The 18,313-nt window shown below is 44.8% G+C and overlaps 1 protein-coding gene across 1 annotated transcript in view; it reads right to left on the bottom strand.

The window, feature by feature from the left end:
* Positions 1-10,489, bottom strand: part of PON1 (paraoxonase 1) — a 35,765-nt gene extending 25,276 nt beyond the window's left edge. The window contains exon 1 of the mRNA XM_055420455.2: positions 10,346-10,489. Coding sequence (XP_055276430.2) covers positions 10,346-10,419 — 74 coding nt within the window. The 5' untranslated portion in view covers positions 10,420-10,489. The remainder of the gene's footprint in view (positions 1-10,345) is intronic.
* Between the last annotated feature and the right edge of the window lie 7,824 nt (positions 10,490-18,313).

The raw sequence follows: 18,313 nt of genomic DNA on the forward strand, positions 1-18,313 counted from the left end.
ATGCCAAAAGACAGCTCAGATTGTGTTACTATAATCCAGCGCATGTTTTCCCATTTTACTTTAAATGATCAGGAAATATCTTGTCAAGGGCTTAAGTCCAAATGTTCCAGGTCTAAAGGACTAAGTTCAGTGTTTGTGATGTGTCGCTGATTAATAAGCTGCTGAACTCTGGCCGGAAATCACGCACTCCTTGCTGTGAATTATTCTTTGCAAATACATGCCAGTAAGGGTCTTTCGCCTTGCATTAATAAATCCATTCTGGAACTTTCCTTGGGGCCATATGTACCCTCACGTCTATCTTCTGCCACTGCACCTGCCGCATACTTCAGTATTTCTTACTGGGACTTACCGTCCTTAAAAGGATGGAATTTAAACTGTTTATGATTTTGCTTGTTTGTTTTGTCTCTTGGCTGGGTCTTTGCTGCTCCTCAGGCTTTTTTCTAGTTGCAGCAAGCGGGGGCTACTCTCTCGTTGTGGTGCGTGGGCTTCTCATTACGTTGGCCTCTCCTGTTGGAGAGCACGGCTTCCAGGGCGCGATGGCTTTAGTGGCTGAGCACAAAGGCTCAGGAGTTATGGCTCCCGGGCTCTAGAGCACAGGCTCAACAGCTGTGGTGCACAGGCTTAGTTGCTTCACGACACGTGGCATCTTCCCACTCAGATCAGGGATCGAATCCATGTCTCCTGCACTGGCAGGCAGATTCTTACCACTAAGCCACCAGGGAAGCCCTGGAATTTGGATCTGAAATCAGGTGCCGTGACACCGACTCACAGCATGGTGTAGCTAATGGAGCTTCTCATCCCCCTCCTCTGGAAAGGAGCCCATATTCCAATGTATTCCACGTGGTCGGAGGGTTTGCACTTGTCACTCTCTGTAGCAGTCGACCTGCCACTAGGAGATTAGTTGTCAGTGTCCTTAGAGAAATACGGGCTTTATTTGCACTTTTGGAAATACCTAAGGTAAATTTTAGATATTTCATTCAGCTATCTAATGAAAGTACTTAAAAACTATCCTTTTATCCATCCTTGTTGCATTTTTGTTTTTACCATGCAGGTATCATTTACTTTTTAACGAGATCTTTTTGAGAGGGTCATGGCATCACAGACTTGATGGATATGAGTTTAAGTGAACTCTGGGAGTTGGTGATAGACAGGGAGGCCTGGCGTGCTGTGATTCATGGGGTCACAAAGAGTCGGACACAACTGAGTGACTGAACTGAACTGAACTGAAACTCACCTGCCGGAGAAGGCAATGGCACCCCACTCCAGTACGCTTGCCTGGAAAATCCCATGGATGGAGGAGCCTGGTAGGCTGCAGTCCATGGGATCACGAAGAGTCGGACACGACTGAGTGACTTCATTTTCACTTTTCACTTTCACACATTGGAGAAGGAAATGGCAACCCACTCCAGTGTTCTTGCCTGGAGAATCCCAGGGACAGGGGAGCCTGGTGGGCTGCCGTCTATGGGGTCACACAGAGTCGGACACGACTGAAGTGACTTAGCAGCAGCTTAGCAGCCATGACACCAAGAATCCTTTTCTCTACATCACTTTCTCTCCTTTCACTTGCTCATGCAAGTGTTCCCTCCACCTATTCCTTCCTGCTAATCCACCTGGAAGTTTCCTACTCGTGACCAGTCTGCAACTCCTCCTGATCTTTCGTGATAGGATTAGTAACCCCTTCATTTATCCTCACAAATCTTCACATATACATCTGCAGAGTCTCTTTCTATATTGTTTTACAGTAATCAGTTTGTAGTCTCATTGCTAACAATGAACTCTGAAATCTGTGACTGAATACTGCATCTTGTTCTGTCCTGTGACTTTGCACAAGTGCACACAGATCAAGTAAAAAGAAAGTACTTGGTAGATGTCTGCAGAATTGTTTTGTGAAATTAGCAGGCTAGTGCATCAGATGGAGATGATCATGTTGGTTCCATTGACCAGTGAATTATTTGTTCTTAACCTAGAGTCTCAGTGAGGTCCTGCTGCTGCTACTGCTGCTAAGTCACTTCAGTCGCGTCCGACTCTGTGTGACCCCATAGACGGAAGCCCACCAGGCTCCCCCGTCCCTGGGATTCTCCAGGCAAGAACACTGGAGTGGGTTGCCATTTCCTTCTCCAATGTGTGAAAGTGAAAAGTGAAAGCGAAGTCGCTCAGTCGTGTCCGACCCTTAGCGACCCCACGGACTGCAGCCTACGAGGCTCCTCCATCCATGGGATTTTCTAGGCAATAGTACTGGAGTGGCTTGCCATTGCCTTCTCCGCAGTGAGGTCCTACCACAACATATATTCAAATTTCACTCATTTAGTGGATCATTCATAGGTAGACTTTTGAGATAGCATATGGCAATAATAAAAACTATCAATTACTGACTCTCTTTCATGGGCCAGGTTTTATACATATACCTACCATGATAGGTATTATGAGCCCATAATATTTAGGTGGAGAAACAGCCTCAAAATGGTAAAGTTGAGGCAGGCTGACACCAGGGACTCTTTGCTACAATGCTTGCACCTGGACCAACATCTCCCAGAGCAACAGAAGAAAAACTATAAGGGACTAAAAAGAACTGTATGCATACGCAGCTGGAACAAATGATCAACAATATGATGCAAAAAGGACCAAAATTCCAACAGCCACTTTTAAGTTGTTGGAGCAAAAGCAGGGTACTGCAGATGATTCCTACACACAGTTCCATCAAGCAGGTCGGGCAACCACCCAAGCCACCCCTGTGGCCTGACCACTGGATAGGTACCTACCCTCAACCATTTAAGGGACCAGATTGCTCCCCAATCAAGGAGAGAGCAAGGGAACCTGTTACTTGTTTTTACTCCCTGTGCTGCAGCACAAGTCCCCCAAAAAAACCTTGCCTAAATTTCTCCTCTGACCTGTTATCAATTTCCGTTGATTAAAAAGCCCAAGAATCCAGGTCAGTAACAAAGTGACCTGAAAGCTGCAGAACTGAGGTCCAGCCCAGGTCTGCTGGAATCTTCCACTATCCTTTCCCACTAGAGTGTGTTGCCTGGAGTCAGCACCGGGGATGCAGAAATATTAATGCTATTAATAAACGTTAGCTTTGCTATTTCCTTGTAATAAGGAGTTTCACACATTACGTCCTGCTAAATTGCTTCAGTCGTGTCTGACTATTTGTGACCCTATGGACCGTAGGCCCCAGGCTCCTCTGTCCATGGGATTCTCCAGGCAAGAAAGCTGGAGTGGGTTGCCATTTCCTCCTCCAGGGTATATCTTCCCAACCTAGAGATTGAACCCGTGCCTCTTACGTCTCCTGCATTTGGGAGGCTGCTGCTGCTGCTAAGTCACTTCAGTCGTGTCCAACTCTGTGGAAGCCCACCAGGCTCCCCCTTCCCTGGGATTCTCCAGGCAAGAACACTGGAGTGGGTTGCCATTTCCTTCTCCAATGTGTGAAAGTGAAAAGTTGAAAGTGAAGTCGCTCAGTCATGTCCGACTCTTAGCGACCCCACGGACTGCAGCCTACCAGGCTCCTCCATCCATGGGATTTTCTAGGCAAGAGTACTGGAGTGGCGTGCCATTGCCTTCTCCGTTGGGAGGCTAGCCCCAGCAATTTAAGAAATGAGGAAGTTGCCCCAGAGATGCATGTTCAACATTGCATACACCAGGGGGCACTGTCTACATCGTAGTTCACTGGAAGTGCAGTGCGCCTGCGTGGTGAGCACTCTGCAAAACCTCAGCGGCCGAGGGCACAGGTGGGCGGGAAAGCCTACTAACCCAAGGGAGCGCCCTTATTTCCTTTCTCTATGCCGCTGGCACCTCAGAAGCATCTGGGAACCCCTCAAGGCACATCTAGTACCCGTCCACGAGCTCCGTCCAGCTCCAGGACTATAGAACTTCTTGTGAACCTGCCTTACTCCCATACTCCGCATCTCTGAGGGGAAAAAAGTTGTATCTCCTCTGAGGATTCACCTCCACCTTGCTGCTGGTCTCAGCAGATAATCTTGTCCCTTCTCTCCCTTGGACAGATTCACGGTTTTCTCTGAAATTCAGAGGCCTTATCTCTAAGATGGGGATAAAGGTAATTCACTGACCCTCTAGGCGCTCTTTATCTGGCTCTAATTTGGGGGAGCGCCTGCAGGATGTGAATGTCCTTTGGAAACCGCAGAGCTCAGGTGGGAATTCGAACACACTCTTCACCACGTGGGACGGGAGCCCAGGTGAACCGCATGTGGGCCTCCGACCCACGATCTTCTGAAACCGCGCACCTAGTCTCCGGACTTACTGAAGCTCAGGAGAGGCAAAGTCAAAGGTAAGACGCAGATTTATTAATACCCTTCGTAAAGAAGTTGCCGGGCAGTGGGGCGTGAGGGGACGGTCGTGTCCCAGGTTTCAGGCGAGCTCCTGAGACGGTCTGCCAAGTGAGGGTGCTTGGCGCTGGGCAGGAAAACGGCAAGGGCAGGAGACACGCAAGACTGAGACACAATGCGGGCATCTTGGCTTTCTCAGAAGGCAAGGGGGAGGTGGTGTGCAGGGGGGTGGTTAGTTTTTATGGGCTGGGTAATTTCATAAGCTATCAAGTGGGAGGATTATTCCAGCAATTTCAAGAGAGGGGAGGGGCTCTCCAGGAACTGGGTTACCGCCCACTTTCTGGCTGTCCATGCTCAGCCTCAGAACTGTCATGGTGCCTGTGGACGTGGCTTTCTGCATATGCTGCTGCTGCTGCTAAGTCACTTCAGTCGCGTCCGACTCTGTGTGACCCCATAGACGGCAGCCCACCAGGCTCCCCTGTCCCTGGGATTCTCCAGGCAAGAACACTGGAGTGGGTTGCCATTTCCTTCTCCAATGTGTGAAAGTGAAAAGTGAAAGTGAAGTCGCTCAGTCGTGTCCGACCCTTGGCGACCGCACGGACTGCAGCCTACCAGGCTCCTCCATCCATGGGATTTTCCAGGCAAGAGTACTGGAGTGGCTTGCCATTGCCGAGCGCATGATGAGGCTCAAGTGGCTGGAAGTTGAAGCTTCCAACATGCTGAGTCTACTAGGTTCTAACCTGCTATCCCTTGGACAGCTTTTGTCCTGTCCTGAACAGCCGAGTGGTTCTTTCAAAGGTTGTGCGCACCCCCTTCTGCCGGGAGCCAGCGAGGGAAATCCTACCCATGGCAAAGGTCAATTGGGGAAGAGGCCTGACGGGCAAAGGCTAATCAGGGCTCGAGGAACTCCCTGAACTTACCTGAGCATCTACCCCAAAGAAAACCAGAATCTGACTGCTTTACTATCTTATGCCTCTTACCAAGTCCTCTAATACTTACGGGGCTTCCCCCCAACCACCTTTCTCTGAAAACATTAATTCAGAGCTGTAGTTTAAAAGTTCTCCTCGGCTTAATAGGAGTGTTCCAATCCAAGCCCCTCTGATAGCTTTCTAAGTTGCATGACAAGTTTGTCCGGGCTCTTACAACTATGAATGTGACTGTTTATAGCCTCCCAGCCATGCAAGGACAGAAAGCCTAATATTCTAAAATACAGGAATCTGTTGAAGAAGTTAAAATCATTAGAGTAGTACTAAAAAAGATTTCATTGTTGAATCAATGCTTGCTGCAAAGTTTCCTCTATCTATTGTATCCTTGGAAATATATTAATCACATATAGAGAATATAAGTAGTAGCCTTTGATTTAACCACATCAGATCCTAAGTTAATAAATTCCTTTCTTGCAGCTCACTACACCGGTGCCTTATAGGAATGTAACTTTGTTATGTGTCTACCACCTAACTTTAGGAAAGTCACCTTAAAAGAATATAAGCCTTTTACTTGCTAACTAACCTATTGTTAGGAGAGAGGGCCATAAACTGTTAGCAGGCCCCCTGGCCAGAAGATGATGTAAACCACCTAAAAACTTTTATCACACAAAAATAAGCCCTGATCCTGATAAGGGTCAAGACTGCTGACCCCACGTGATTTTGGTGTGAATCTATACCTCCCTTTCTTTGTTTCTTATGCGCATAACTTAGGGTATAAAAGCAACACTGGAAAATAAAGTTTTGGGCCTTGCTCACTGAAGCTTGGTCTCCCCGTGTCGTTCTTTCTCTTTTTCCATCCTTTTCTCTATTCTCCTTTTTCTGGTTGAGATCCTTGGAGCACTGGGCCCTCTGAGTTTACTTATCTGCCTGGGCTTCTAAGACCCACTCGAGGGGGTGCCCTGGTGGGGTGCCTCAAGTGATTCGAGAGGGCGCCTGCGGCCTACGTAAACAGAGCAAGCCCCGTGCTGGGGTTTTATTGGTTTCTAGCGTAAACCAAGGAATCATCAGCCCCTGTCTCTCTCTCTCTTTCTCTCTCTCTCTCTGACGCCGACGCCGTTCATCCCGAGGATACCCTGGGTCATATCGGGGCTGGACCCCGATACCCTTCCCTCCGGTCTCACTTTGGAAATTTGCATACAAATCCCCCAAGGAGCTTGTGAAATAAGGCTAGTTCTGATTCAATAGTAAGAGGTGGGACCTGAGATTCTACTCGTCCTGGGAGCTCCAAGTGATGCTCAATGGTCCACGGTCCTTTTGAATAACGTGCAATTTCCCTTCCTCCCCCACCTGAGCTGCTTGAAGGCTCTACACCGTCTTCCATCCCCATAAGCACCCATCCTCCTGTTGTTTAGTTGCTAAGTCATATCGGACTCTCTGCAACCCCATGGATTGTAGGCTCCTCTGTCCATGGGATTCCAGGCAAGAATACTGGGGTGGGCTTCCATTCCCTGCTCAATGGAACCTTCTCCATCAGACATCAAACCTGCGTCTCTTGCACCTCCTGCATTGACAGATGGATTCTTTACCACTGAGCCACCCATCCTCCCAGCTGTACATTATTCCTACTCTGCTCTCTGTAGCCCTCTTTTCCATTCAAACACCATAGGTCCAGCCCATGGCCACTTTTGTTCCCCTTTCAGTCATCTGCTTACAGCCAGAAGTTAAAGGACTGAGGCTCCCTCCCCATGTGCTGGACCAGGTGGCGAAAGTACAACAGGGAGTTCTCACTCCAAACCAGACCTGGTCTTCCCACTGCAGCGTCCCCATGGCAAAGTGGTTCTGGGAGGTGCCCTAATCACAGGCAAGGCTACCAAGGGGACTTGCAGACACTGACATTATGTTAAGCTATGACCATGGTCCCTTCAGACAAATCACAGTCAGGCTTGGGGGGGTCCAGAAACCTGCTGCCCAAGGCCAGACCTCAGCTTCTGTTGAAATTTAAGTCTTGGTACAAATCAATGATATAGAATAATCAGTATCAAACTGTATCCCAGAGAGTTATACAGGTGGTACCAAGAAAGGGCATAAAGGGTGTGGGCAAAGGAGTCTGTGAAATGACAAAGCAAAATCATTTCAAGTATTTTGTTACTGAAGGACTTTTCAAAATGTTCAGTATGCCAGAATGCACTGTCAATCTCTAGGAAAAGGCTATAATAGACATTTCCCAAATTTACTTTGTTTAAGGAACCTGTTTTATTTTTTCAAAAACAATTTTAGGAATCTTTACTTAAAACAACCTTATCTTAAAATAGAGTAACTTTGGTTTTACGAGCAGCAAGCAAAGTACAGAAGCAAAAATGCATTACAGGAGCATTAAGTTCTACATTAGGTCACAGCGTCTAATCTGAAATCACACCCATAATATCATTTTTCAGGATATCTGGGAAATAGTAATTTCCCAGGATGTCTGAACCATAGCTACTCTATTTTGACTTTTAATTGTAAAAAAAAAAAAAATTTTAATAGCCAAAGCAGATTCACCATTACTGACATCAGTGTTTTTCTAGGTATGAGAAGATGGAAGAATTGGAACTCATAAAACCTTTTTCTGAAAAGATCTAACTATCTGTAGGCCTGTTCTGCCAGTTTTTGTTTTTTTTTCAGAGCACAGAGTGCCTCATTCCTGATTTTCACCCTGAACTTCTTTCAGGGGGTGTTGAAGGTCAGCAGCTTGCAATGGTCATGATGTAATCTTTGTAGAGGCAGCTGGCAAGTACCAGCCTCCAGTCAGCAGGGTCCCTTCATAGCCACATATCTGACCATGTGACACCATTTCATGGCCATTGTGTCCTGCAGTGCTGGGAAGGCTCATTCCCAGGTCTAGGGAAGTGATGGGCCACTCAGTGTGCTAAAATTGGTCCAGGCCTTGCAAGTAGCAAAAATCTCTGGACCACTGTCTTACTAGCCACCTGGTCCAGGAAAATATTTCCTCTTGTTGCTTTTTCCCATACCCAGAGTCACATTATTACAATTACTGATCTCATATGAACTGTCAGTTCAGCATTATATCACAGGCTCAGTGAAACAAGTGACATAGAAAATAAAATAGCTATAGCTAGCAGTTATTAGTAAAATAAGAATTATAAGTCAAGAACTTTCATTAGATAAAGCCTGGTATACCCCAAGTTACCTGACTTCATTCATTAAATGATTATAGTCTGGTGTTGATCTCCTGGTTGTACATTATGGAGCATCCGACCTTTACCTGAAGATTGGTTACTGAGATAAGCCTTAGAAACTAACCTAGAGTGTAAGGAACCTATTTTTTTTTTATAGAGCATTTTTTGTGACTTGTGTGTGTTCCAAGGAACAAACTTGGGGAAATATTAATGCTGGCTCAAATAAGCTAAGACTTCATGTTGAGAGAGAAACTTTTTAGGGTAGTAGTGGTAAAGCTATACTTTATGTATATATGTATATATATGCATTGTATACAAGGAGATCCAACCAGTCCATCCTAAAGGAGATCAATCCTGGGTGTTCATTGGAAGGACTGATGCCAAAGCTGAAACTCCAATACTTTGGCCACCTCATGCGACGAGTTGACTCACTGGAAAAGAGTCTGATGCTGGGAGGGATTGGGGGCGGGAGGAGACAGGGACGACAGAGAATGAGATGGCTGGATGGCATCACCGACTCTGTGGACATGAGTCTGAGTGAACTCCGGGAGTTGGTGATGGACAGGGAGGCCTGGCGTGCTGTGATTCATGGGGTCGCAAAGAGTGGGACACGACTGAGTGACTGAACTGAACTGAACCAATACACACATATATAATGTATTTACATACATGTATTCATATTACATATAATGCATAATGTATGTAAGTATATATTCTTGACAACAAAGAGTACCATGATTAGTGACAATCCACAAACTAAGTTTTACATGGTTAAAAATCCCAAATCACTGTCTGTTTCTTACTTTTTTCTAAGTTTGTGATTCCAAAAGTAACCAACAATTAGAAAAGAAAATCCCAATATTTACAAAAACCTATTCTGAATGAATGTATGTATATTTCTAAACAGTCATCAGGGTCATATGATCTTTATCTGAAAGTCCAAAATGTTCAGTTTGATTTTTAGCAATGTTTTACTTCAAAGTCAATAATGAGGTATGACCAATAATCGTTAGGGTTAGGATGATCTCTAGACTTTGAACCCCTATTCAAAAGTTATTAACTACTGATACTCTCTTAGAAAACTTTTCCCCCTTGTATAGTACTTAAAAATTTATAAAATCTTTAAGGGAAGCAGAACACTTCTAAGCAGGGCACTTTTTCCTTTAAGAGAAGCAGGACACATTTATTAAATACTTACTATATCCCAAGCACATTGTTGCTGCTGCTGCTGCTAAGTCACTTCAGTCGTATCCGACTCTGTGTGACCCCATAGACGGAAGCCCACCAGGCTCCCCCATCCCTGGGGATTAGGTGCCTCTTATATGAGGTTTTGGTGCCATAGTAGCCAAGATACACTGATATTCATGAAAAATAAATGTGAGAGATCCTACAATGGAAGGAACACAGAAAGAACCCAGGACATCAAGGTCTCTCCTCTAACCCCTGACACATCTCCACTGGAGCAGGTGGCCATGTCCGTGCCCATTCCTTCCCATCTGCTCCACTGCACACAGGAGTTTTCTGTCTCTCAGCGAGGCCTCAAACTGAGCATCTCCACGCTGGGAAGTTTTCTGCCACAGCTGGGCAACTGAGTCCAGAGCTTCTTCCCTAATTCTCACAATATCAGGGGCCCCCTCCAATCTGGTTATTTATTTTACAGCAAATCTGAGAAGTGAATCTGTAGCCAAGATACACCAGTATTTATGAAAAAGTAATTGGTGTGTGACAACAGCTTGGCCACTCACACCAAGGACAATTGCCTCCTTAGCCTCTCTCCCAGGTGTTCAGGTGTTTGGGGAAAGTTGGATATTTATGAAATCGCTTTGGGATGTACATCCAGCACTTGCCTTCTGATTTTCTAAGAGCCTGGAGCCAGCTTGGGAGTTGGGAGGTGGGGCGGTGAGGGGGGAAGACTCCCGCCTCTGGCTAGTGGACAGGGGTGGGCTGCAACCCAACTCACAGATAAGAAGACCGGTGATCCTTGAAGAATGCCAGCCCCAGTCCCAAGAGGGTGAGCACAAACAGCTTCGCCATGGCCTGGGGCAGAAGGCATCAGGATGGACGGACGCACAGACGGGAGAGGGGGTGGAAACCCTGCGCACCCGCAGCCCAGGGCCGCTTTGGGGTTGGCCCCACCCCTCCTCGGGGAGCAGCTCACCCCGCCCGCCCCGCCCTGGGTCAGCGCCTGAAGCCAGGTGCTGCGCGCTCCCGAAGCTTTAAAGAGGGAACTGGCGGCCTAGAGTGGGCAGAAAAGGGAGAATAGGCAGGTCGGAGGAAACGGAGAGCGGTGGGAAAGGAGAGCCAGGCTTTGAGGAACGCTCACTTCGTGCAAACAAGGTCCTAATCCTATGACTCTGAAGGGTTCAGTAACTTGATCACTGTGACTCAGCCAGAAGAGGCACAGAAGGAAGGGAGGGCTGTGACTGGCTGATTGGCACCTCTTAGGATACAAGCTGACTCTCACCCGACTACCGCCACGGGCTCCCTCAGACATCTGCATATCAAGCTTCTCTTTCAGCACCACTCATCAGGTACCTCTCTATGGAGTCCATTCATTCCAGACTCTTGGCTGACACCGAGTACCTGTTACGTAAGATGCAATCAGTAAGATGTACACTCTTGCATGTGCTGTGGATAATGCGCGTTTGCATTATGGGGACGCAAATCCTCTGTGCAGGACAATAAAGTAGGGAAAGGCACTGAGCTGGCATACCGAGGTGCTGTTTAAGAAAGGGGTGTCCAGGGAGGCATCGCTGAGAAGGCAACTTCTGAGCAAAGCAGGGTAGGAAGTGCCTCTACCTTCTGCCTTCTCTCCTGTTACCATGAATGAGACTTTCCGGTTCAGGAGAGACCATCCCTTCTCTTTGCCCTGGGTTTCTTTTTTTAATTTCCTTCTCAAAAACCCTGGTCCCAGTTACAACTTCTCTCTCCTACAACATCTTCCTCTTCTCTGGAATATTGCCGTTAGATACAGGCATGTTTTAGGTTCACTCATAGTTTTCTGGGGAAAATACTCTTTGATCCCACGTTCTAACTACCTACTGCTTTCTTTCTCTGCTGCTTTTGTGAAAAAGCATTGATAAAATCTCTTAGACTTGTCAACAGTTTCTGCTTCCATTTTATCACCTCTTGTAACAGATTAATGATGGGCACAGATTCTTTGACACTCTTCCTATTGAAAAGTGTGGTACAAGATCCCTCTTTTGACATTGGTGCTGTCTCTGTGAATGCCTTAATTTTCAGAATGTGGTGCTGTCCAAGTTTTTAGGCACAGTCTTAGAGACCAGGGGCTTGTATCTCTTGTCACTCAAACACTTACACCTTGAGCTTCTGCATAATAAATGTGACTGCCTCACTGGTGTGTCCATATGAAAGGGTCTGAGCATGTGGAGAGGGAAAGTGGCCAGCTAAGGCCAGCCTTCTAGCTTCTCCACCAAGGCAGTGGATACAACTGAAGCCTTCCTGGACACTTGAGACTTGTCCAGCCACCCAGAGAGTATCACTAAGGCACCATCCCAGTTGATGCCACATGAAGCACAAGAATCAACCTGCTGAATCTTGCCCAAATTCCTTACTCATTGTGTGTAAGCATAAGAAAATAAATGTTGATTTGACAACTGATTTTAGGAAGTATCTTTAACCTCCCATTCTCCACTTAACCATTCTAATAGAGCTTGTGTTCTTTCAGTTCAACCATGGAATTGGCTCTTATTAAACTACTCATAACATCTGTGTTACCCAGTCCAGTGGTTACTTCTGTGCCGTAATCGTACTCAACTTGTAACCAGATTGGGCACAGATCACTGCTTCCTTCTTTTTAAATACTTTCTCTTGTATTCGTGATCCCACCCTATCCATCTTTCCTCTACCTTTCTGGTCTTTTTTGCAGGGTCCTCCTGTCATTGACCTCAAAATAATGAAGCCCTCGGACTAGTTTTGAGATAGCTTCTCTTTCTGCATTCTTCCTCAAGGTGGCCCCATCCATTCCAGTGGATTTACATACCATCAGTATGCTGGTGTTTCAAAAATGTACACACCTAACTCAAGTCACTTACTGTAGCTCTAACAGATCATCTTTGATCTGTCTAGCTAGAGTAGCACATGCCACCTTCAGCAACATTTTGATATCTCATTTTTTAAATCACTTTTTGTTTCTGAAGTTTACTTGTTAATTTATGTATACTTTGTTGCTGCCTAATGGAACATAAGCTCCTTGAGGTCAGAGTTTTTGTCTTTTCTGTACTATGACCCCAGGGCATAAAAAAGAGGCTGGCAAAAAGTGGTCGCTTATTTAGACTGGTTGGCTGGTGAGCTAGCTCAGTGGTAAAGAATCTGCCTGCCAATGCAGGAGTCACAAGAGGTGTAGGTTTGATTCCTGGGTCAGGAAGATCCTCTGAAGTAGGAAACGCAAGCCACTCTAATATTCTTGCTTAGAGAATCCCACGGACAGAGAAATGTCCATAGGGTCACGGAGCCAGACGTGACTGAGCACGCAAAGATGAAGGATGATGATGGCTGGTGAGCTTTGATGATGGCTTTGTGCTCACCAACTGGCTGCCCGGTCGACGCTTTCACTGGAGTGTCTTACAGTCTCCAAACCAGAATTATTGATTCCCTGACACCAGCACGTTATATCCTCCACACCCTCCACATTTTGCTAAATGGCACTACTACCATCTAGTTGCTGAAACTCCAAACCTAGAGGTTTTTGTTCATTCGCCTCGTTCTCTCGCATCTCCTTCCACAGGCGTATCGGTCATAGGCTCTACTTCTATATTAATTGCTTACTGCTGCACAACAAATTACATAAAAATCTCACAGTCAGGAGTCATTTATTGTCTCTTGATAAACCCGTAGTTTCTATGGGTCAGGAATCAGCATGGCATAGCTGGCATGACCTCTGGCTTGAGGTCTCTCATGAACTGACGGTCAGAGTTGCTCTGATGGTTAATTTCGTGTGTCAATTTGACTGGGCTAAGAGATGACCCAGTTGCTGGTAAAACATTATTGTGTGCGACTGTGACAGCAATCCCAGAAGAGATTAGCATTTGAGTCAGCTCTCACCAATGTGGGTGGGCATCACCCAGGCTGCTGAGGGCCTGAAGAGAACGATGAGGTAGGGAAGCGGCCGCTTCTCTGTCTCTTTACTTGAGCTGGCACATCGTCCTTTCCTGCCCTTGGATACTGAAGCTTCGAATTCTCAGGCCTTCAAACTCTGGGACTTATACCAGTGGCCCCCTCACCTCTTAGGCCTTCAGACTGGACTGAATTATACCTGGTCTCCAGCTTGCAGGCAGCATATCCTGGCGTATATCAACTTCTGTAATCCTGTGAGCCAGTCCCACGATAAATGTCCTCTTATCTCTCTCTCTATCCGTCCTCTTTTTCTGGAGAACCCTGATAGAGCTGTGCGTGCGTGCTAAGTCGCTTCAGTCGTGTCCGACTCTTTGGGACGCTATAGACTGTAGCCTGTCAGGCTCCTCTGTCCATGGGATTCTCCAGGCAAGAATACTGGAGTGGGTTGCCATGCCCTCCTCCAGGGGAATCTTCATGACCCAAGGATCGAACCCACATCTCTTACGTCTTTTGCATTGGCAGGGGGGTTCTTTACAACTAACGCCACAAGAGCACTGTAGTCTCATCTGAAAGCTCTACTGGAATGGGATGGAGGAGATGAGATCAGCTTCCAAGATCACTCACATAGTTCTTGGCCGATTGCAGTCCTTTGCTTCATGGACCTCTCCACAGAGTTGCAGCACAACAAGGTAGCTGTCTTCCCTCAGGATAAGCAATCTACCCAAGCAAGACAGCATGCCTCCCAGATGGAAGCCACAATCTATAACAACCTAACTACAGAAGCGACATCCCTCAATGTCCACCCTAGACTCTTTGCTAGAAGCCAACAACTATTTCCAGCCTCCTTTTTGGAGAGAGGAATTAAGCGCTCTCTCTTGAGGGGAGGCATATCAAAGAATATGTGGGCATATCTTTAAAACTGCCCCAACTTCCAAATCAGTCCTGAATCAGCCCACTTCTCCCCTTTTCTACTGATCATCACTGATCCAGCTACTATTGTCTGTAGGCTCAAACAGCCTCTTCAGAGTTCTCTCTGTAACCCTCCAGTCCATTCTCCTCACTGCAGGGGATTGTTTAAGAATGTAATAAGACCGTATCATTTGCCTGCCTCAAGTCCTCCCTGCTGTGGCTTCTCATTTTACCTTTCTCATCATAGCCTAGAAGGCCATGTGAGATCTGGCCTCGTGCCTGTGAGCTGACCTGATTTCTTATGCTCCACTCATGACTGTTCCAGGAATATTAGCCTTCTTAGCCTTCTGTAAACATGCCAAATATATTGTACCTCATCATCCTTGCCTTTGCTAGTCTTTGGCTAGGATATTCCCCTATTCCCTTACCTGATCCCTGACTGCTCCTTGATTTTTCTTTTTCTTGTCATTCAGGTCTTAGCTGAAATGTCTCTTCTCCTGAGAGGCCTTTCCTTGCATTACTGTCTATAGTAAGCTCCTTTTGCATCTTCTGCCCACCACCAGTCACTAAGACCCCAGAGCTGATATGAAATGGTTGTCACCAGTAGAGAAGTACTGGTTATTAGAATAGTGATATCTTTCAGTACTGGTTGGTAAATACTTCTTCAAACCTCCCAAGGGGTCCTCCACAATGCGGACCATTTCCCGTCTTTGGAAAACCACCGCCCCCTGTCCCCCGCCACCACCACACCCCAGGGTGAGCCAGTGACTAAGGAGTTACTGCCTGGCACAGTAGAGTCTCCAGACTCTTCTCCCACAGAGTGCCCTGCTTAATTTGAGAGTCTGAGAATGTGCGATACCAGGTAGGGACGTTGACTGTCAACCCTACCTTCACAGCAACCTTCGCCAAAGAGAGCATCTTTTTTCTCTGTTTGCTCATTTACATGCAGCCTGCTTCCCTTCGTTAGTACTTAAACTTGAGGAAGGCACAGGCTTTGACTAATTTGTCATCTTTCTTCTCAACTCCTAGATCAATTTCTGGCACATAGTAGGTATTCAAAAATTTGGAGAAGGGGAAAAAGAAGGAATGGATGGCAAAGGATGAGGATAAAGAAGGGAAGGAAGACATGGGACTGAAGGGCGGGTTGAAGAATAGAGAAGAGATGCCGCTTCCTACTCTTCTGACATGTTTGATTTATTAACTAATTCATTGTATAAATTATACAGTATATGAGTATCCTTTTCAATTTGCTTGTTCTACTCTGTCAGACCCTAGAGCACAGACTCTTAGCTTTGCTTGAAGGGACTCAACCAGCTTTGAAACTACTGAAGGCAGTGAAGCCCCTCCTTGGAGTCACATACCCACAAAATACTCACATTCTCTTTCAGTAGCTGACATGTCCCACCGTGAAGCCTGTGATGACCAAGGCCAGAGATCGAGAACCCTTGTCCAAAAAAAGGTGAAAACTCTTGACCAGCGAGTGATGTGCTGTGGACTGTCGATTACTTTGAAATGGCCTGCTCTCTGTGGAACTGAGCCTGAGCCTCTGTCCCTACTCTTTTGTTTGAAACTATTTTTCCCAAAACCTCTCTATTCCTCAATGCTGACATGCCCACATCTTACTTGTTCTTTCCAATGTCAGTTTAGAACACATTTCAGGTAGTCTTTCTTGACCCTTAAATCTTAAATCCCCTTCTCATATACACAATGCTTCCTTATTATTCTTACCACTCAGTGTGTATTATTAGTATCTTATTACTGTTTTGTTTTATTCACTAGGCTATAAACCTATATAACAATGCCTTCATTGTTATAGTTTGATATCTGGTATAGCACCTAACACAGATTAGATGCTCAATATATGTTGTTCAATAACTGAATAAAAGTTTGACAACCATTCCTGGAGCCTCTGGAATACTTTAATATGCCATAATTTATTAACTTTAAAGTATCATAAGTCTTATGTTTATTATTTTATTACTTTGTTTTGTTATTTTATGTGCCACTAGGAAAGAAAAAAACTATCAATCTACAACATAATTTTTAAAAAACTATCAATTATACAGTGATTTCCTATTTAAGAGTTGTTTATTTATAAAAAATTATAATGGAGTCCATGAAATACGAAAGTTTAAAATTAATGGGAAGCTTTGTGAGTTTTTTAAACTTAGAATTCCTTTTTATCACAGCAACTTATAATCTAATATTTTTAAAAGTCCTGTCTCAGATATCACCCAGACTTTTATAATTCATTTCCTTTCCTCATTTACTCCTCACATGCTAGATAGTTATTTGCACACATTTAAATGTTAGTTCTTAAATATATTTGGTAAAAAGCACATCTACTAATTCTTACACAAACCTGAACTCACTGACTATTCAGTAGAACCTGTCAATGCATTGCACTGGCAGAGAGCGAGAACCAAATCTACCAAGCTTAACTCTGTTCAGGCACAAAGAGTTGATCTTGTGGCTGCACTTGCTGTTCTTCCTTTAGAAGTCGCTGAACCTGGTTGTCAGTATTTGCAATGTTCTCAAGTGTCTGCAAATATGAAATTCCAATGTCCCAAGAGCTCCAATAATACCATTCTGCTTGAGGCATCTCTAGTAAAAATACAAAACAAAACCAAAAAACCAACTCAGAAACCACCAGACTTGAATCCTGAATTCATGGTCATTTTCTGAAATACTATAGTAGCAGAGATAAAATGAAGACAATTCCTGCGGGTTTATTATATGAAATAAATGGAGAAAATCTGTGAAAATGCTATGCAGAAATAAAGCAACTGCAGTGCAAATAATAAAGTTCTGTCCAAGTATAGAAGAAGTGCTTTCTCCTAACAACATCCTGGGAGGTGAGATAGGGCCAATGTTATTATCCCCATTTTATGCAAAGTCTTTAAGTTAGGAAATGTAGGAGTTTCAGATATGTGTGTCCAGCTTTGGTGATCCTAAATTTAAGTGCATCTAAAAACAGAAAGTGTTAATCACTCAGCTGTGTCCAACTCTTTGTGACCCCATGGACTGTAGCCTGCCAGGCTCCTCTGTCCATGGAATTCTTGACCCAGGGATCAAACCTGCTTCTCCTACAGTGCAGGAAAATTCTTTACCATCTGAGCCACCAGGGAAGCCCACGGGTTTGTAAAGAGTTGGACATGACAGAGCGACTAACACTTCAGAAATAGAATTTCAAGTATGTAAAGCAAAAACAGACACTACTACACCACTTCACAACAGTTATCTAAGCATTAGATAGTTATCTAAGTCATCTCCAAAACGGAAAAACATAAAGTTGAACAATAGAAATAATAAAAAGACCAGCAATCTATGAAATAGAAAACAGAGAGTACCCATTGTGTAGAAAGTTGTTCAGTCATAATGATGAAGTCCCGAAACATGCTACAACATGATGGCACTTTGAAAGTATTGTGCTAAGTGCAAGAAGCCCGCATATAGTGATTCCACTATGTGAAATAGCCAGAATAGGTAAATGCACAGAGAAAGAAAGCAGCTAGTCATTACTCGGAGTAGGGGAAAGGGTAACAGGGAGTAAGGGCTTAATGGACATGGGTTTCCTTTTTGGGGTAATGAAAATATTCTGGCACTACATAGTAATGAGGGTTGCATGATACTGTGAATGTATTAAATGCCACTGAATTGTGTATTTCCAAATAGTGAATATTATGTTATGGGGGTTTTACCACATTTAAAAAATCAGAGGACAAAATGTTTAGAAAATGATTATTGAAAATATATAGTACTAAAATTTATAAATCTTTAGTAAGATAGAGGTTACAAAATCTAAAGAGAATATCACCACAGATCCTAAAAATATTTTTATAAAATAAAAATGTATTATGAACTACTTTATTCCACTAAATTTGAAAATTTAGATGAAAATGATGAAATTCTAAACTTATAAAAAATACACAAGAAGCAGAAA

Source organism: Moschus berezovskii, chromosome 3, assembly GCF_049115385.1.
Source record: "Moschus berezovskii isolate FMDL1 chromosome 3, NW_MosBer_1.0, whole genome shotgun sequence".
Lineage (NCBI taxonomy): Eukaryota > Metazoa > Chordata > Mammalia > Artiodactyla > Moschidae > Moschus > Moschus berezovskii.